Source organism: Drosophila grimshawi, unplaced genomic scaffold (assembly GCF_018153295.1).
Source record: "Drosophila grimshawi isolate 15287-2541.00 unplaced genomic scaffold, ASM1815329v1 contig_1377, whole genome shotgun sequence".
NCBI lineage: Eukaryota > Metazoa > Arthropoda > Insecta > Diptera > Drosophilidae > Drosophila > Drosophila grimshawi.
In genome coordinates, this window is record NW_025062900.1 from 1,493,454 (window position 1) to 1,515,307 (window position 21,854).

General features: G+C 36.7%; 1 protein-coding gene across 1 annotated transcript in view; it reads right to left on the reverse strand.

Annotated features, from left to right (window-relative positions):
- Positions 1-716: 716 nt before the first annotated feature.
- LOC6562634 (probable serine/threonine-protein kinase DDB_G0280133) overlaps positions 717-21,854 on the reverse strand; it is an 86,075-nt gene continuing 64,937 nt past the window's right edge. The window contains exons 2-5 of the mRNA XM_032736577.2: positions 10,512-10,638; positions 10,243-10,454; positions 1,958-2,241; positions 717-1,512 (exon numbers count right to left, since the gene is read on the reverse strand). Of these exons, the coding sequence (XP_032592468.1) occupies positions 1,380-1,512; positions 1,958-2,241; positions 10,243-10,454; positions 10,512-10,638 (756 nt within the window). The 3' untranslated portion in view covers positions 717-1,379. The remainder of the gene's footprint in view (positions 1,513-1,957; positions 2,242-10,242; positions 10,455-10,511; positions 10,639-21,854) is intronic.

The following is a 21,854-nucleotide window of genomic DNA, read 5'->3' on the forward strand; positions in this document are numbered from 1 at the left end:
ACCTATATACGATAAAAATGCAAAAAATCCATCAATTTCAACCCGAATTCAAATTTGTTGTCTTTGTTGCTGTTGCTGTTTTTGTTGTTGGTGGGTTTTTGTTTGTGTTATGTTTAATGGCATTTGAATTAATATCAAATTTGTAATATATATTTTAATGTTTTGGTTTTCTTTTCCTTGCAGAGTGATGTAGAATGACAGTAAGGGCAGTTCGATATATGTAAGTATTTTATTTGTTTATATGGTAGTTCCTTCTATATATATATAAAGATTTATTTAAATGCCCCTTTTTGCTGACCAAAGATGTTTTTTTTTTGTTTTCCTTGGCCAACTCGAAGGAATTGAGACAAATCATGTACAAAAAACTTTGACTAGAAATTAAAAATATTTTATGTATAATGTATAAGAGTTAGTATTTAATTAATACGAAATGCTTAACTTTCTGCTTTCTGTCAGTATTTATTTGGCATTTCGTTAATACAAAATGCTTCTTTTCTGTTGAGTTCTGAGCAGTTTTGAGTTTTGGGTTTTTGAGTGATAATTTTTCCGTTTTTTTTTTATGTGTATATAGTATGTTTAAAATTGCTAATAATATAATGTTTGTTTTCTTTTGTGTTTTGTTTTTTTATAATTAAATAACATAACATTAGTAAGTTTAAACTAAAACGCAGTCAATTTATATTTTGGAATATTTTTGCTTACATACAATTTTATAGACTTATTGAGTTTGTTTGTTTGTTTTTTCTTTAGTATTATAATAATATGCATTCGTTTGGATACCCTTACAGTGGGTATTACAACTGTGTAACGCCTGGATGGAAATATATTCGATGCCATTAAGTATATATGTGTGTATATATATATATATCTGATCTATGAAACATTTCTGTTCGTTAAGCAATCTCTCAGCTGGATAAATATATATGTATGCGACTGGATCGGACTACTTTATATTCGATGAATAATACATTTAGTAAGGGTATTACATCTTCGGCTTGCCAAAGTGGAACTCTTTATTTGAACTGCAATGAACAATACTAATTTAAAAGTCGTTTTATTTATTTTTGTTGTGTATTTTTTACAGCTATTTAAGATGATCTGTTAAGGGCAAAAAATGTGTGTTAGCTAATTGATTAACTAATTTCGATCAGCGGATATATGTTTCTCGTATTCGGATAGGATATGCAACTAAATTCACCTCTCTCTTCCCCTTCCCCTTTCTCTATCTCTTTCTTTTTCTTTACTCAATCGCCAGGCAGCTGAAACGAATTCGAGCTTCGAACTCGTTTCTCTTGTCTGATTCCACTTCTTGTCAAACAGCTCTTAGACTAATACTTAAGTTCCGCTTCCCGTTCGGTTCTATCCGGCGTATACTTCATTTACGACAAAGTATTGTAGCTCAACTGCTGGTGTTGGGGCAGCTGCTCCTGCTGATTGGGGCAACGTCCATGCTTCTTCATATACTCCCCATACTGACAGGTGGGCGGCTTGCAGTGACCATGTTGTATGCATCTGTATTAGAAATTACAAATCAGATAATTAAGAATTAGTTTTTGAGTATATCTTTTGTGATATTGTTATGTCAATGATGATAATGTGGAAACAAGCCGATCTCAGAGACTATTAGAATTTGTAGACTTCGATTTTGGAATATAATCCAAATCGAATAACGTCAGCAATAAAAGACAACATTCTCGAGATAGACTTCCAATTGATATATAATTTTGCCTGCTATTGATCAACTATAAAAATATAAATTTAAAATGAATACGATTATTAAACGTTTTCTGATTTTTTATTTTGGAAAAGAACACTTTCTCAAATTCAGAAAGAAGTAATAAAATTAGTAAGATATTTCAAGTAAATTATATTTATGATAGCCAAATCTTAAAACATCAATCTTTAATTTGCCAGGCAATATTACAACTTATTGCCAATAGTTAAGTTCTGGACTTACTTGCGATTTTTCATGGAGAAGTGTTCGCGTCCGCTCTTGAGGAATTCGCAGCCATCGTTGCCCGAGGAGCAGTCGCAGCGACACTGGTCATTATCCTGGAGGATCTTCTCGAAGGGCGCCGGGCAATTGCAGTTCAAAATTGTGGCACGTTGCAGCAGGCCCGGATTATTGGATTGCAACACTCCCTCGGCATAGTAGTTGCTTCGCTCGATGCAGTGGCATTCAGTGTGATTGACAAGGATCAATGTCTCCACTGTGGAATGTCTGTCCTTGGGTCCCTTCACCTGTGGCGGGGAAACAGCGAGAAGAGGGGAAGTCAAGTGTTAAAGTCGATGTGGATTGGGCAGGTTTTGTGTTTGCTCAGCTTCCCCATTTAATTGGCTCTTAATATGCAAGTGCTTTGTAAAAGACTCACATAGATTCACACGCACATACACAAACACACACACACACACACACACAAACACACACACACACACAAACACACACACACACACACACAAACAAACACACACACGCTGTCTCGATGACAAGCTGACCGAGTTAATTATGCCAGCGCAATTTGCATATGGAAATTGTTATGCCAAAGTTCCATTGGGTTCAACATTGTGTGTGTGGTGTGTGTGTGGCGTGTGTGTTGACTGTGTGCTGACTTCTCCTTAAGCTGACTGCTCATCAAAGTTGTCGTCATTGTTATTCTGATTGCCATAGCTCTTGTAATGCTAAATGAGTTGTCAGCTGTCAGTTTTGCTATTTGTAACTGAAACGGGCGTTGTCAGCACAGACTTCAAGGGGATTTGCTTTGACTGGGGTTGGTTTAGCTGGGGCTTAGTCTATATAAAATCAAGGACTTGAACTTGGATAGATTTTGTTTGTATTTGCTTCAATGAAGGCAATTGGTTTTAAATCAAAAAGATAAACTGGAAAGTGAATCAGAATTTACCAATTGAAATTCAGAGCCGGAAACGTATTCAACATATTATTAAAAGCCAGTTATAGGAAACGATATTATATATATAATATTGTAGTATATAGTATTATATAGTGCCATTACGGAACCGAGTAGCAAATAAATATGACACTACCCTTGTATCAATCAATCGTGATGTGAAAAAAGATTATAAGAGATATGTTCAACTTAAGCTGACGATTATCGGGCTTGGGCAGAGTAAGATACAAAATAGAACACAGAAAGATTCTACATGCAATAGAAATCCAATATCAATCACAGATTTCAACCCCGCTTCAAATAATGAAATGAACTACGTTTTTAATATCTCTCTGAACAACGTTTTCTAGAACGTTTTCCCTTGAGCTAAGTATTCATAACTTATTTAAAAGAGTAAACTTAAATGAAATAAAAATCGAATATCAATTATAATTTTCGTATCCTCGTCAATTGGTTTTCACTAAGCCACTGGCATTAACCATTAGCGGACAACTTCAACTGCTTCTGTTTCGCTTATTGCGAAATGTTGTAGTCTAAGTTGAGTTTGAGTTGAGGCGAGTTTGTGTTGCATGACAAGTGCAAAATGATGAAATGCTATATGAATTGCATAAATTAAGCGGGATTCGTTTAATTAAAATTACAAGCCCGTCTATTAATCAAGCTAAGTAAATAGCTGTAACTGTAGCTGTAGCTGTAGCTGTAGCTGTAACTGTAGATGTTGCTTTAGCTGTTTCAGCTGGTCTCAAATCAAGCAGCCAAATTATATAAGGCAAAATGGGGGAAGATGTGTTCTCTGCTGAAGCATCGCATTTTGATTGGACGCAAAAACGCAGAAAACTGTCAAGCGATAAAAAAGGAAAACAATTGTTAAACTTTTAAGACATATGAAAACTGAAAATTCAGCTTAAGCATTATTTTCCTTTTCTTTTTTTGAGGTGTTGGCACGGGAAATGTTTATGCAAATTTTTCAAAATGCAACGAATTGAAAAAGTTGTTCAAGCTCAAACATGTCGCTCAACGCCCACTTTTGCGTGTGTACGTGTGTGTGTAAAAGTGTGTGTTACACATAAAATTCAAGAAAATTGCGCTGTGGCAAAAGGAAAGAAATGCTTGCTGAGCTTGCTGAGCTTGCTTGAAGACCTGCACTATAATTGCCGGAAACGGAAGTGCAAAGTGCTGCTTTCAACATTCTAGCTGTAGTTGTTGTTGCTTTCTAGTTGTTTGTTGTTGGAAAGTTTTTGTTGCTGTTGTTGCAACCGCATCGAAAATTGCCGTAAAATGCTCGAGCGTCATATTCTGAACATGATATATATGCCAAGCCATAAATACATCTAAATAGTTTGCTGTGTGTGTGCTGGCGTGTGTGTGGGGTGGGATGGGGTGGGGGTTGGTTTAGTTTAGTTTAGTTTTTCAAGATGGCGTTACTTTAGACCCTGCCCCTAATTGAGCATAGCTTGCTGCATTTATGCAAAAGTGTGTTGTGTTTGCGTGTGTGTGTTGCGTGTGTTTGTTGTGTGTGTGTGTTGTGTGTGCTTGTTGTGTGTGCAAGAAGTGTGCACTTAAGACTCAAGCAATTAGTCAGTTATTGCTTCTGCAGAGGGAGACGAACTGTATGGCACTCGAGAGACTACACAAGGACCCAAGGCAAGGACTCAAGCCAAGCATATAAAATGTTGTACAATTATATATAGAGTATTGTGAGCGAGGCATTTATGTCATTTATACCACTTGACAGTGCCAGATTCTGTGCTACAAAATAATAGAGATGTTGTCCTGAAGGGGCCAAAGGGCAAGCGGGGCATCAAGGAAAAATACCAGAGAAAAATGCTTTAGGAATTGCACAAGAATCCTTAGCTTATTTTTGTATAAATCACACATAGTTCATATGAAGGTGTTAAAAATGCAAACAGAATAAAAGGAAATTGTGGGTACACTCAGAAAAAATCCACTGATGACTTTTTTATATATTGCTTTCTCTTAATAAAAACACAAATACTTAAAATAGAAATAAAAATTTGTATTTAAAAGGGGAATGAGTATTAAAATTAGCACACTTTTTTCTTTTAAATTATATCATAAAATAACAATGCACAAATTCATTGCGGAATTTATACATATTTTTTCTAAATTTTTAGAAAATTCTACATTAGAATTATGAAAATTAAATCGTTGGGCTTTCAAAATAATTAGGTCAGTTGACCGATTTTCATCAGAGTGTAATAAATATATAAAATTAGAATTTTACTCAAATGTGGACAAAAAGGAGGAAAGGAATGATTAAATAAAGAGCTCAGATTGAAGCAAACAAAATATTATGCACATTTAAATAAACTTTGTATTTGCTTTGCAAATGAAAATCAGTTTTCATATTATTAGAATTTGTACAATTTTCATTTCTCACTCAAATGCATTTTTATAGAACTTCAACTGATGTGCTTTCATAACACAATTCCATTTTCAAAGAGATTTGCTTTGCTTATAATTACGAGTGCTTGCCACACTTTAATGGAGCCACAGATAAGCAGGCACAATTCCTTTGCCCGCCTTTCCATTCCTTCACCTACAAAAGTGCTTTCAATTTAAATATATTTATGGTGCGCTTTGCTGACAGCAAATAAAGTTTTTAACACACTCGCAGCAGAGTTGCTGATGGGCAACAAAAAAGGGAATAACCCACAAGAAACGGCACGCCCACTAAACGCCCACTCACACACTTGGCAGAGCAGCCCTTAATTATCCAATTAAAGTTAGGCAAAAACCACAGAAATTATGCCAAGGCGAAGGCTTCCACGAAAGTCTAGCGAATATTTTAACAATTTTAAGGCGGCAACTTGGCAGCAAAAAAGTTTCCAGTTTTGCCAAGTCGAATTTTGTATGCTGTAAATGGGATGAGAAATGGAAATTGAATTTTTCTAAACTTATGTAACAGTGAGAGGAAAGCATCTCATACGTATCCTTGATCTTTTCATTACGATTTTTGTTAATCACAATCATTTTATAAATGTTTGATGTACAAATTGCTTTAATTTTGCACATAATTATCATTTTTGCTAAGCAAAATATATTTTCGTATTAAACAAACTCCCTGTATTTAAGAGCTGCATGCAGGGTATCCCCTAGTTGAGCTATCCAGACTAAAGACTTCTAATTTATTAATATTAAATACAATTTTTTTTAGAGAATCATGAATCATATCATCTGGATATGTTTAATAGTCGAGCTTAGAATTGCGGCAGTTCAAATTTTAAAGAATTACAAAAACTACTAGAAACGTCCCAAGAAAATATAAAATTAATAATAGGATAACTCGCTGTCAGAAATTATATTCTATGTTGGGACCCAAAAAACGTTGAAAGTGTGCGAAAATGTTTGTTGTCAGTTTAAATAAACCAAAAAAATGTAGGAAAAAGAGAATAAAACACGAACTCCCTTATGCTGGATGTCTTCATAAAGCACTAAAAATATGTGTGGCCAGAAGCAGGTGTTGCAAGTAGGCGTGGGGCAAGGAGTTGTGTCTGCCAAAGTTTAAACATACAAGCCACAACACAACGCAGCACAGCGCAGCTCAGCGGCTGTCATTGGGAGAGGTGTCAAGTGCCAGAACAAACAGAGAGCTTGAGAACCCTTGCAGCCAGGAGCAAGCAGGAGTCAGAGAGCGAGTGGGGAGAGGGGAAGTGGACAAGAGCCTGACAGAGTTGCAACCCGGCAGCAGCAAGAACGAAAAAAAATTACATTCTTACAAAACATAATTTATGTTGCGCAAATTTTTCGTAGGTAGATGTGCGAGACTTACAAGGGGAACAGGCGGGGAAAGGGGCGGCATAGTGGGGGAGTGGGGGAGGAAGCGAGGGAGGTGAAGGGGTTATATGTATATATGCACTCTGCATTGTTAGCCGGTGCAGAAAGAGAGCTCAATGACCTCGGCGCTCTGGAGACTACACAAAACTGGCAGGCCGCAGCCGAAGCCGAAGCCGAGACCCAGGCACATGTTATAAGCGGAGCGAGATTTATGACGCCATTGCCTGAGTTCTGGGTTCAATGCACCCACAACACAGCGACAGACAGGGAGACACGGAGAGAGGTAGAGAGGGGGAGAGGAGGAGCAGGAGAAAGAGAGAGCGAGAGAGAGAGAGGGGGGTGTATAGTTGTGATTACTTTCACCCGAAGAAGTCGCGACTAGAAAAGCTGAACGTGAAAGCCAAACGCCAACACAAAAAAGAGCAGCTTCAATTGGGGTCCAGACAGAAAAAGAGAGAGAGAGAGAGAGAGAGAGAGGGGGGGGGGGGGGGGAAGAGAGATGGAAGACAGTTTCTCGCCCACCTGAACAAAACATGCAAAGTAAAAGTCAATTGGCTGACAGGCACAAGACTCGCCCGTTATCCGTTGTCCGTCCACTGTCCGTTGTTGTTGTCCTTTTCGTCGAACGTTTAATTAATTTGCCACAAAATGTGGCACGATTCACTGCACTGCTGGCAGGCATCGTCATGCATAATCAGCTTGCAGACCAGCAAGCATTAATATTGCTTATTAAACTATATGCGTGTATCTCTCTCTGTGTGTGTGTCTCTGTGTGTCTCTGTGTGTGTGTGTGGGTGTGTGTAAGGGGTGCTGGTATGGCAGCTGTTGCCAGTTCGTGACACATCCGCTCCGTAATGCAATTTCGCCAGTCGAAATTCCCAAGCAGCCAGCAAATTCCAAATTGCCGACACGTAAACAGGTAGCAGCAAATGGAGTGCCAGAAGTTACACTCGCAGAAAAATATGAGACTAGGATCTTAGATAACATCCGAATCTGAAGAAAAATGCTAGTAAATTTAGGAAAATATTTCTAATTTCTTACTTTTAGTATTTTTTATAAATAAATAAAGTATAAATAAAATTGTTTTTTTGGAATCAGACAATAAACTTCAGCTAATTTTTGGAAAAATCACAAATAATCAATATTAGCAATGTAAAAATAATAAAACGAATGCGTGCCATACGCTCAGAAGAAAATAGAATATGAATAAAGAAAATATAAATAGGAATATAAATAGGCAAGAATTGATATGAACTCAAAATGAAGAGATCGACTGAGTTGTTTGTACTGATCCAGAATATGTATACAGATTTTACAGATTGGAGAACTTTTCTCTTTCTCCAATTAAATTAGAGTATATTTTTCTCTCAGTGTATACAAGTAAATTTACAGTAGGGGTAGCTCTCCAAAGCCCAGTTGTTAACTTTGGCTTGCGTGTTATGAGCAATGGGAATGTTGCAGCGGATGCAACTGACACAGAACTTTCAGCGTCAACTTTCAGATGCCGACAACAACAAAAAAATAAAGAAGCGATGCCAGTTGCAGATTTTCAAAAATTGTTCAACACTCATTTGGGGCACATTCGACAGTTGTCATAGGATGGTGGGGTGCTGGGGAGGGAGGGGGTTGCAGAGGCAGAGGCAGTTAAGTGCACAGAACCTGGCCCAGTGCTCGACTAATTTGTTATATGAAACACTTGGGGGTTAACTTGGCTTACATGTAGTTCTGGCCAACTTGTGTCAAACTCAATTATTCAGTTTGTTGCAAACACTTTTTGCTAGATCTCTCATGTGAGTCGTGTACAAGGTGTTAATTGATGCACTTTGCCCCAAAGGAAATGAACTCAACTGGACTAAAGTTTTATTAGTATTTCAGTTGATAGAATCTTCAAACTATTAACAAACAGTTATTCTATAATTGAAAAACATTTTAATTGTGACAAAGTTATGGAGGGAACACATTTTTAAATTTATTCACATGAGCAAACTGAAATGCTGCATTATTTTAGAGATCAAGCAGTGACAATAGAGCTATTCTTTAATAGAAAATAGGGAAATAAGATTGTAAATTTAAATTCAAATCTTGACTATGAAAAGGAAAATTTAATCTGCGACTAAATAAAGCAAACTTTTAACTTGCACATCGAACGAAGAGTGAGACTAATTTTGACCTGTTCATTTAAATGCTCAGTCAATCAAGAAATCAAACCTTGACGTTAGAGGTTTTCCTAATGAAAAACTTTACCTTTTCAACAAAATGATTGCAAGCAAAAAAAAAACATTTTCTAATCTAATCTCTCTAATTCTCTTCTCTAATTAAATCGGTCGAGGAAACAGATCATGTTGACAATGTTATTCCAGTCGCCCAGCCAAAAAGTCTCGACTAGATTGCTTTTCATTAAAGTTTTAGTTGTGTGGCTAACCAATGTGATGAAAAGTTGGACAATGTGAATATCGAGGTGTGGGTGTGAATAGATGAGTGAATGGCAACTACCACTATTATAATTATTCAATACTCATTGCACACGTTGCCCTTTTCATTATTACTTGATTTTTAATTTCCTATCGTTGCGCTCGGCCAACAACAACAATACCAAAATTGAGGAACTCCTCCATGAGCACAAACATGTATATTTATTTATAGGCATGCATGCTCGTAATATATAATACTTGAAAAGTTGTTACCATTTGTCAAGAGTCGGTGCCACACGCTTGTCGCGTCGACTCTTTGTGGCAGCCACCCACGTTTTGTTGTTGCTGTTGCTGTAATTGCTCTGATTGTTGTCGTTTGGCAGGGGAAGGGGGTCACAGGTCATGCTTGAGGGCGCCATATTGCAACATAATTATATCGTTTCACCTTTTTCTCTTGTACAAACACATTTTTCTGTTTATTTTTTTGCGCTTGTGCGCTCCCCAAAATGAGTTTTTAATGACGCAATGATAATTCAATTTGTTGCTGATTTATGCCACATGATATTGTTGCCAGTTGTTGTCGTTGCTGCCTTTGTCTTTTGTGTAACGAGCATTCAATATGTTGAAATCGAGAATGTAATTATGCATTGTGTGTGTGTAACTTATCTATTACAATTTTCAAGGTGTGTAGCCCAAAACATTTTCATACCTCGCTCAATTTTCTTTTAATTAGCAATTTAACAAAAATTTTCGTGTAGGCAGTGACAGAAATGAGCGGATATGCATTGAATATTGCATGTGGAAGTTGTGTGTAATTATAAAGTGAACCCATTGAAACTGGGCAAAGGGGCATAATATATTTATATAAATAAATTATAAGCGAACACATAAGATATAAATACTTTTGATTAGCATCAACAGTCAAGACGATTTAGCCATTTTGGCCAGTCTAAGACTTCAGGACTTATGACTTAAAATTCTGAGTAAGTGTTCTCGTATACCTCAGGCAGTTTAAGCTTATTTCATTTTATCGATAACTACAAACCTATGTCTGCAAGGCAATTTTCTAAAGTTCAAGGCTAACTCGACTCTAGCAACTTTAAAACGTATTCAACTTTTGAACTCACATGAACGCGTCTCTCGAATTTGTGGCTTCGTTTTGGGGCACAGATCTCCGTGCGTCTGGCGCAGCAGCCTGAGTCCTCCGCGCAACGGTAAACACTGGTGCAGTGGGGGGTGTAGATCTTGGAGGGATCGCTGGCTACAGACACATAACGTTTCTGTGGCAGGAGGCATGATTTATCGCAACTGATTTCCTCCATATGCTTGTTGGCCAGCGCTGCAAGAGAACAGAATTACTTAAAGTCACACATTTTTCGCTGAGTGTATGCCATACCCCTGTCCTTCTCGAGCTGGCGACGCGCATCGATCACAGCTTCCGGTCTGCCCAACAATTTCTCCTTGCGTTCCGTCAACGTGCCAGTAATGTGATTATTCCTTGCGTAATTATTGTTGTCGATATCCTGTGTGAGCCAAAGAAAAAACAAAACAGAAGTTTGGTTAATGTCAAGTTTGGTTTGTTGTTAAATAATTGCATTAAAGTAAGGTAAGGCTGTAAAGTCGTGTGGCCAACTCTGGCATTGTTCAAAGGCAAACATATTCACATATTACGCATACGCCATGTGCAACACATAAAAGTCATCACAAAATAAAAGACCCATTTGCTTCGCCGTGTGATGGCTATTTGTCACAATATTTATTGTAGTCAACAGACCAGCACAGACCAGACCAGCACAGACCAGCACAGACCAGACCAGCACAGACGAGGCCAGACAAACGTAGGCAGCACATAAATGCCCAGATTCAGGTAACGTTTGCCAGACAAACAACATCAACTCTGTCTGTCTGTCTGTCTGTATCACAGCTGGATGGGTTGACTGTGGGGAGGTTGGCATATTCAGCAAAATGGGTAGCGGGTCAATTGCAGCAGAACTTCATAAACTAAGAATTCATGTGTTTTCACAGTCGGCACAACAATTGGAACAACCGCCAGCAGTTAGCAATAGCTTCGAGCAAAACAACGAATTTTCTATGCACTGTCTATAAATGAAGAACTTGTACAGAGAGTTGAGTGCTTATTTTAACTGGTATTTCACTTATTCTCAAATCCATTATAGTTGAGAGTATTGAGTCTTATTTAAATGGTATATTTTACAGCAGAAGCTAGTAGAAAAATCAGTTCGTTATAATCAGTTTACAGATGGAAGTTAAGATTCATTTAAGACATTTTAAATTTGACTAACATATATGCGAAGGATTAGACTTTCAAATCACACGAAACAAAATTCCACATTTAATTTAAAGTTCCTTTGGTCAGTGTTATATAAAAAGTGGTCAGTGTTGTATAAAAAATTAAATATAATAAAAGTCAATTCGCAAAAACAATGAGAAAATCATGAGGCCAACACCAAAATGTGTCTTTCTCTTGCGCCAGTGTTATTTATAACAATGGCAGCATACAAAACAAATTGGCAGGCCTGGCAATAAATACGGGCAACGGAACCATAGAGAACAATGCTGCACACAACTCAAACGTAGACCAACAAATCGACAAAAGCAACAAATACAAAAACAAAAGCAACATAAAAAAGAACAACACAAAAAATGTTGACCAATGCGCACAATTGGCAATTTGTGAAGTTAAGCGAAATTAATGAGCTGGCAGCCAGGCAGACAGACAGAAAGACAGACAGCCAGACGCAGAGGCAATGGCAGACCACAGTGCAGTGGAGCAGTGTTGGTAAGTGCTAAAAGAAATGAGCAAAAATAACAGTTCATTTAATAGAAGCGTTGGCGATAGGCGATGTGGGCGGGAATATGGCTAAATAAAAGCCGAAAGCGGGCGAGAAAATGTCCAAAAATGAGCAAAGAAACCGCAGCGGAGACTTGAAGGCGTACACTGAGAGAAGTGTCAGGTGCTACTAAATAAACTCACTAGGAAAATAGTTTGAATAGTATTGCCAACAGGCAAAAAATATAGATCATTTTGGATTTGTAAAAATTGTGAGAAATATGTAAATAAATATAATTATAAATACAAATAATAAATAATAATTTTCGAAAAAATAAACAAAAAAAAATCAGCTGTTCAGCTCCTTTATATTTTTTTGAGTGTACTTGAAGGCGAATTCCTACGACTTAAGACTGCGTCAGTTCATTAGTCAAACAGGAGTTGCAAGTGCTTCGGTGTGGCAGGAGAGGCGTTGTGAATGTGATGGTGGAGGGGATGTCGAAGGTGCGCCAAGGTGCCCAAGAGCAATTGGCATAAATCTTAACGTCTTGGCCTTTTTCCTTGTTGTTGTTGCTGTACTCTATTCATTTGACTTTACTTCATTTCATTTTGGCTTAGCATGCCTTGCAGTGTGTGTGTGATTGAGTGTGTGTGTGTGTGGTGTGTGTTGGCTTACAGCCAAAAAACAATGGCTCTTTTGATGTTGCTCAATGATTTTTAGCTGTTTAACCTTGGCGCCTTATGAATGGATCCATTGTTTGTGCGCCCCTGCCCCGCCCCCTGTTACACACCCCCAACCCCCGTACGCCTACTCCTCTCTCTTGAAGCCACAATGTGACGTTAATGCGCAAATACATGAAATGGTTGTATTTGGAGTGGCACACTTTGCTTTATGGCCAGTCGCATTGGCCACAGGCATTAAGACCAATTCAATTTGATTAAAACACTCCGTCCCCCAACCCCCAACCCACCGTCTTGCCCCCTACTTTGGACAAGTTGATGTTGCAGTAGCCATTGAGCTGACATAAATCGTTTCTTGGCCATCGATTCTGATTTGCGGATGACCATGAAAAAACGAAGGTAACTTTTGGAATTGGCAAAGAACTGTGTTAAGCGGGCGAAGGAGTTGTAAAAATATACATAAATATTTATGGTATATATACAATATATATAATATATATGTAGTAAATAAATATACATGCAGAAATATGCTGTTCAGTTTAGTTGAATATGACCAAAGCGAATATGAATTATGTCTTTAGCTAAAATATTTATGTAGAGAAATCAATTGCGTAAATTGACGCAATGAATGAGAAAACAAGTTAGAGTATTCTAGTCGAGAGAGCTTAACTAGAATATACCCTGTACACAGCTGTTGCTAAAAGTATAATGTACAATATGACAATTCCTTTTGATTAACAAAATCTGTTTTTCTTATTCGATCTTATTGAAAAGTCCACCATTGATCAAATATATACAATATAATTATAATTATAGTCTTTGAGATATGTTTGTTTTATACTGACAGACTGATGGGCATGGCTAAATCGACTATCCTCTTCATCTAGATCAAGAATATATATACTCTATGTGCTCGCAGATGATGTCTTCTGTCCGTTACATATTTGTGCAAAACAAAACAATTTCCTTCCTCCCATTTTTAGTGGATATAAGAGCCATTAAATCTGTCCATTAGCTAAATTCAATTAAATGTAATTGTCTATTATAATATAATTGAAATTATAATCCCATTTGAATGAATTCCCAATTCAATTACAAAGCGTACAAATGTTAAGCGTTGTGCAATTGAATTAAGTTTCACAACATTCATTGTAAATACTTAACACATTTTCTGGCAAGGATTCCAGTTAGTAACAATAAGTGACTCTGGCAACTTTTCCATTTTTTATATATAGTTCTGTATGCAAATATATAAATAGGTCACAATTTGGCGGTTATTTCAAATGTAATAAGTTAAAAGACTTTTCTTTGTTAATAATTATTTAGTTATTTTTCAGTCTTAACTTTTCTTCAGTATTTATATTTGTAACTATATTTGAACTATTTGTTTGTAGCATTTTGCCAAATTGTTATTATTTATTCACCGCATTTGTGTCTATGTATTTATTGATTGTCTGCAGTCAATTGATAGTTCGAAACAGATACCCTTATATTGCTAACATAAGTACTCTTGAGTACTCTCTGCATTGAGTTACAACCACATAAACCCCAAATAAACACTCCTCCCCACTCCTCCCTCTCTGTGGCTTTCTCTGCACAAAAGCTGATTAAATTGAGCGGCTCGTTAGTCGGATCGTCGAAGGGAACTTGGCAGGGAGAGCTGGCAATGACGGTGCTCCTGAATTAAGGCGAGAGATACACTCACAAGGGGCTTAACGGGGCTGAGCATTAGGAGGGGAACATTTCGGTGTACACTCGGAAAGAAACATAGTAGAGATTGTTTCTTAATTTTAAAAAGTAGTCTTTCCAAGAATAAAAGTTGAATATTAGAAGATATTTCTAAAATATGAAAAGCAATATATCTTTTCTAATTTTTTTCTTTTATTCCGAAATTATTTCGAAAAGCAAGCAAAACTTTATAGTTTCCCGAGCGATTTTCTGAAATGCAAGTCGGTTTTTTTTTTGAGTATATGAACTTAACAATGAACTGCAGGCAACGCTCTGTTTGACTAAAGCTTTGTAACTGACAGACAGGTGGGGAAAGCAGTGAGGCAAGTAGTCTTGCCTCAACAGCTGCTCTTGCAGACAGCTTCAACCGAGAAGGGTTAAGAGGGGGCAGGGGCTTAGGTTGGGGTTACCATTACAATTTTACAGTTGGCGACCTGCCGGCCTGGTCATCAGTGCTGCGAGCTAAGCTCGATTTGAATTACAGACGCATGTAAATGCATCCCTTGTGTGACGTCAGCAGCTAAAAAAAGAGGACTAACAGGATAACTGGAGGCTAAAGACGCAGACAGTAAGTACTCTCTCACATACACACATCAAATATGCATGTACTCGATGTTAAAGTTTAAAGGGCAGCAATTCTTTAAAGTCGAACAGACTCAAGAGTTGGCAATCAGGCACTTGGGAAATTTGCGCAAAAGCTCATAAATAATTGTAACAGCAGCAGCTACCTGTTCTGAGGGAATATACACATATATATATAAATATGATATATATACCTGGGCATACGTGTCGTATGCGCTATAATTAGATTTGTTATGCCAAAAGGCAAAAGTGATGCGTGGGTTTGGTGCAGATGGTGCTAAAGTTTCCCACTGGGCAACAGCAATATTACTTTAATATTAATACAACACCAACTAAATAAGCAGCTCGAAGAGTTTTGAGTTGAATTAAGCCTTAGACAAAATGCTGCAAAGTAAAACATTGCATTTAAAGATTGCAATTCTATGAAATATGCTCACTTATTTATTAATTCTTATGCTCTGTTGGGAAAGGTGGCAGGGCGTATTAGTCTGTAAAAACGAAATTAGAGACTTGAAACTTCGAATAAATATTCGTCTATGTCTGCGTCGGACATACTGTTAAAATTGCGGGGCTGAACAATCGATAACATCGATAAATGCAAATCGATAAAAGCTGATATCTCTCACTGCTTCAAAGATAGAGTCAACTGATTTGAAAACCTTCTCAATTTACACATGTACTTAAAATTATTACTCCATAAAGTTGCATTTCTAATTTTTTGCATAGTTGAGGAACCCAGGCAAATTTCACCACTTTCAGCTCAAAGGGAAAAATATTGCTAAATATTTTCTTTTAATGCCCCTAGCTAAAAATGATATATAAATGCAGTCGTTATTTTTTCTAAGAATTTCAATATGCATAACAAACTGTACAATCTGCAGACATTTTTATATAAATTTCTTTAAGCATTCTGTAGAGGGTATATGAGCAATAAAAACTGCTTTTAATAAACAGGGTGAATATGAGCAATAAAAGCTTCAATGAAAATATTCAGCTGTCAATAGATGCCAGAGGGCTAAGGAGGAAAAACCCAATCAAATGCGCCACAAAGCGCTTTCAAAGACAGCTTTAAAGTGCAATTGGGGAATTGAGCCGTTGGGAAATTGAAGGGGAGTTGAGACCACCCATATTGAATGCACAGCAACCATATGATGAAACCACAGAGGTGGTCTCCAGCTGGGTTAGTAGCGTTGTCCTCCTAACAAGCGGCAATAAATAACACAAATTTATGCGTTACCTCAAAGGAAAAACTTTTGCAGCGAACAATCAACTTTTGCACAACAAAACTTTTTTATATATGTATTTCTTTCGCGCTATCTCTCTCTCTCTCTCTAACCCCACTCTCTCTCTCTCTCTCCCTCTCTATCTGGCACATAAAAGAGAGTTTAGTGGTAACATCAACTTCATTGCCATTATAAAGTTGAACAAACGAAATTTATATGCATTGCAAAACGCATCAGGCAAACATGGTCAACAAGGGTTAAAGTTCAAGCGCGGTCTGTGTGTGTATGTGTGTGTGTGTGTGTGTGTGTGTGTGTGTGTGTGAGTGTGGTCGGTGTGTGTTTTGTTTCTGTTTTGCGTCTGTGTGTAAACAACAATTAAGGAAGCATTTTCTGACTTGCATTTGCTTCGGCATTTTCTGTGTGCAATTCTATTCTGTGCACTCTGTGAACTCTTTAGAAAAGCAGCTTATTTTCGTAACAAATTTCAAAGAGTGTTGCACACAAGCAAATACTTTCTATAAATTGCAACAACTGTTTTGGTAAATGGTCTGGAAAACCTTTACTGATTTTAGGACCTTAAGTATTAAATAGAAGACACACAAAAAGAGAGAGAGAGAGAGAGAGAGAGAGAGAGAGACCAGCAACCAGAATTTATCAAGGCATCAACAAATCTTGGACAAGTTCTGAAAGTTTGAGCTTATTTAATTCTTTATTTCGAATTAGATTATCAACGTAACGTTAGAAATGTTCAACATATTATTAATAATATTTATTAGAAATCAATATCTTAATTCAAATAATACCATAATGAAATCGATAATAGAATATATTCATAATTTATAATCTTTAACGGAAACGGAAGAGAAATTCCTTTCGATTTGAAGCCTTGCTTAAAATAGAAAAGTAAATTTTAAATATTTATGCATTCAGAAATATAATTCTCACTTGCATTTTCTAAATATTATTTTTTATTTTTTTAATACATCTTGTATATTAAGCAGGAACTGCTCAATATTTCTAATTAATTATTAATTATTTTTTATATATTTATATTTACTGCTTCTTTTAGAGCATTGACTCGTTGTTATTGGAACCACACTAGTCTCTCTCATTTCTATTTCCATTTATTTGCTTGCAAAAGTTTTGCAGCTAAACCACAAAATACAATACATTTTCAACAATTCTTTTGTGTCTTTTTTGCTTTCTTTTTTTTGTGTGGCAAGTTTGGTTCCAGTTCCTGATTAAGTTCCAGTTGAGCTTTGACATCGGTTTATTTTATTTTTTTCGACTTGCTTTTGCGATTATCTCGCACAAAGTTTCTAGCAGTTTTAGCTATATGTCAAAGTTGTGCGATGCAAATAAATATTAAAAATGAAAATGCAATTGTCATGCAGGGCGTATGCGCAATTTGCATTCAATTCAAAGCGAAGCAAAGCAAAAACCCACTAAAAAACCAGGCGCCACAAAACAAGCAAAAGCGAAAAGCGAACAATTTGCTAAACGTGTTGCAGACCACAGCTGAATGTGAAAGAGAATGCGAATATAAAGAAGAATGCGAAGGAGAATGTGAAGAAGATGCAAGCAAACCAGAAACTATTTTCATATTTTTTGCGATGAATATTTAAGACTGAAGAAAAGTGGAGAAAGAACAAATTGAAATGCTCCAGTCGAGAGTGCTCGCCTGGGTGATGCTCTAAAGTCGTTTACTTCTTAAATCCTGAAAATAATATCAACTCAAAAAAATGTAATATAATTTGTAACTATAGTGATATTGTTTCTTAATGAAAATTATAAGACTCTGGCTATTTATATACAGAAAATGTTATTCTGTTATTTATTAAATATAATAATACGATTTTATGCACTGTTTCTCAACCGATCTTCAAAAATTATAAAACTGCAAAAATAGTCCACAAAATAAGATAATAATATATATTACATAATATATTTCATATTTCAAATATGATGTTTCGAGCTCAGTCTTTTATTGTCTTAGACAGACGGATTTTGGTGCTGATCAAAAATATGTATATTTTTTAGGTTTGCTGATGCCTCCGTCTGAGTGTTGCCTACTTTTGCTTAAATATATAACATTTATCCCTCCGTTATTCATTTTAAATGAGTTTAGGGTATTAAAATGGCAAGTGCAAGTTTTTTGTTGTAAATTTCTTAGTAGTTGTTGCTGTTGCTGACTCATTTTCAGCCAATAAATAAAAGCGTTTTGCGACGATGAGCTATCAACTTGCAAGCGCCGTTTGCCACTTGACGCCGCGAAAATATGACAAACAGCCAGGCAGACGTGGAGCTGGAGGAGAAGGAGGAGCCAGAGGAGGAGTCGGAAGAGGAATGTCCCGTTTTGGCCATATTTTATCACTCAAGAGAAGCAACTCTTGGTATTTTTAATAAGCAAACGCCTGGCGCTTAACTTTGTTGACAGACAGACAGACAAGTAAATGGACAGAAAGAGACAGACAGGCAGGCAGACAGATTTAGCTACCGTTTCCAACCCACTCTGCCTCCTTGCTAGCTTTGTGTCGAGTGCAGCAATTGAAAGTGCTGCTAAGCGCTGAAGGTAATAAATATGCCACTCGTTGCAGTCGAGCGGAAGCTGAAGCGGAAACGGAAGTGTCATCAACAGTTGTGCAGACAGTAATTAGATTTAAATCATTCCTCAGCTAATGCTGCTCCTGCTGATGATGATGTGCAGCATCAGTTTGCCATTTATGATTTGACTAATGCTGAAAGCAGAAGTCCATGAATTGTTGCAATGCAATCCACACAAGTTTTAATATCTAATTGTGAAGCTGCCTGTCACAGGACTAAATAGTGAAATAAAACCTGAAAAGGCGATGGTAGGGAGGTGGATTTCTCAGTTTTTCTCAATGATATTTTCATAATTGCATAATAAATGAGCACAAAATAATTGTTGTGATCTGAGTCGGTTCAGAAAGTTAATTGTTATGGAGAGTAGTGCAATTGAAATGGAAAGATTTTAAATATATGTTCAATTTAGTATATACTAAAACTATTCCTTTGGAGCTTAGCCATAAAAATATATATAATATCTTAAAACTTTGGAAAAAGATTCTTGAATTCAAGCAAGAATTCGGAAAGTATTAAGAAGAACTATTAACTCAGAAGGGGCATAAGAAATCTAATAGGTTGCAGGGCATAAAACACCCGAATAATAATAATTCCTTTTGAAGAATTTATCTGCTATTAGAAGAAATTAATTTGGTATGTGCAGAATGATTAAATTTTGTATTTTAAATTTAAATATATATTTAGCTAGCTGCTTTTAATGAGTCTTTATCAATAAAAAAAAAGATTTTATATATTTTATGTTATTAATTTTATTCTCCAAACTGAAAACAATTTTATATTTGTATAATTTAAATGTGTAGCTGCATTTCAAGTGCCTAATAATTGTATTGTATATTTGAATTGATTTTAAAATTTAATTTTATGCAGAATATTTGTTTGCAAACGGACTTTTGTTGTACTCACCGTGTTGAAGCTACATACTTTAATAATATGCAGAAGCAATGATTTATTAAAGTCTTCAAAACTTTCACAGCAAAATAACTCATGTTTCGAAGTTGGCTGGCAGTCTGCAAATTAATTAGGTAATTTTCCAAAAGTGAAGTGAGCAACATTTCAAGTGCAAAAAAGAGCAGCTGTTAACTGAGACTAAGACTAATTTATAAACTCGCCGCAATTAATACTCTGCTGCAACAAGCAGCTCCTCAAGGAGTCTTCGTCTAAGTTTTTGCTTTCCATGACCAGCCATTTCTTGGCGCATAGTTCGCTCAACTGGTTTGCAAAAGTTCACTTTGCATAGATAAAACCGCAGAAATACTTGGCAACTTGTGCTGCCTGGCTGTCTGTATGTGTGTGTAGCATGTGGCATGTGGCATGTGGCATGTGGCAGCGCCATGTGGTGCAAAAGTGCAGCAGCTGGCAGCCAACTGGTCATGAAGCCAAAAAGTGTCAAATTTACGAAACGCCTCAAATTTAAAATTGCAACTTGCCACAATGACGGTCAAGGGGCAAGCAAGCATTGCGGCACAGACCCGCAGACTGAGCTTGATTCTCCACTCTGCTTGCTGCTTTCTGCTTTCTGCTTGATGCCCTCTGTTTTCTGCAGGTTATGCAAAGTTGAAAGCCTGCTTTCAGGCGAAAAACACAAACCGCAAAAACTTTTCGCTCAGCAAAGCACCCGAAAAAAAGAAAATGGAAACACAATAAAAACAAAACGAAACCAAACCCAGAAACCCAAAATGAATTTTCAGTGTTGCCAACTTTTTGCGGGCTTGTTGCTGCGGGCACAACCAACACACTCACACACACCACACACACACAGACAGTACGTGCAATAGTTACGCATATTTTGTAGTACAGGACTTACAGCCACGCCCCCCACAGTCCCGTGCCGACCACAACTCTTTTGCCTGCGCTAAGCGGTTGCCATAAATTCATTTAGTATGGCAACGCTGCTCATAAATTTGCTGCTATCGATTTGACCGGAAATCCGACAAAACACTAAAAGAAATACAGCAGAAAAAAAGAAATGAAGAATTCAAAGCTAAAAGCCAACGGCGATAAATAGTTGTTGCTCTGCGATACTCTAGCAGATAGAGAGTTAGAGAAACAGTGATAGATAACAAGAGAGCGAGAGCGAGAGAGAGGGAGGGAGAGAGAGAAATAAGAGTCTCAGAACTTTATCTTGAAACAAGTACTTCAGGTAGTTATTGAAAATATTTCCAGTCGAAAAACAGATATGTGAAGAAAACTCTAGGAATTTATTCCATTCTTTGATAATAACATTCTTGCCATGCTTTAAATTATATCCTAATCTGAATAATTCAGTAGTTGATGTTTATTTTTTACAAACAATAATAAGTGTCAAAATTTAAAGAACAATAAAAAGTTATACAAAATACAAATTAATTTTCATACAATTTCAAAGTGCAGAACTTTATTTTAAACATTAAAATAAGTAAAAAAAATATTTGAATGTCGAAAAAATGAATAACATATTTATTTTAATCGAAAATAATAATTTTATATATCAATTTCATATTCGAACTTAAGAGGGCATTACTAAATCGGTACTTGCAAAGTAGAATTGTATATTTTGTACTTTTTGCTAGCTGTCAGTCGCTGTAATTCCATATAATAACTCACAGCTCGCATTGCATGGACGAGGAGAGAGGTCAAAGTGTTGGGTTTCCAAAAAGCAGAAAATAAATGTAAAAAAAATGAGAAAACATTGCAACAATTTAGCACAAATGGAAACGCAGCGGAAACGGAAATCAAAATGCAATTCGAGCAGGAATCGAGTTGGTTTCAGTTTAATATTGAATGCTGGAGCTGAGGTTCGGCTTCATGTTTACAACATTTTATTTTTTTATGAATGTAATGAATGTTGCAACAATTAAAGCGAGTAAAAAAGGAGACTCGCTGCGATTCATCATTATGTGCAAGTCTGATGTCCTTTTTTGGAGCTTTCCTTTTTTTGTGCACTTAATATTAATGAGTTGCTGCGAAATTAATTTCTTGACTTTCACTTGCTCTCTCTCTCTCTTGTAGTTGGAGGCCATAGTAGTGGGAGCTGTCGCTCCCTCCTGCTTACCACTTGCTACTTGCTACTTGCCACTTGCCACTTGTCACTTGCCAAGTGGGCCAGCGTTGATTTTCGCCGTCGTTTGGCTGAGTTGACGGACACAGCTCA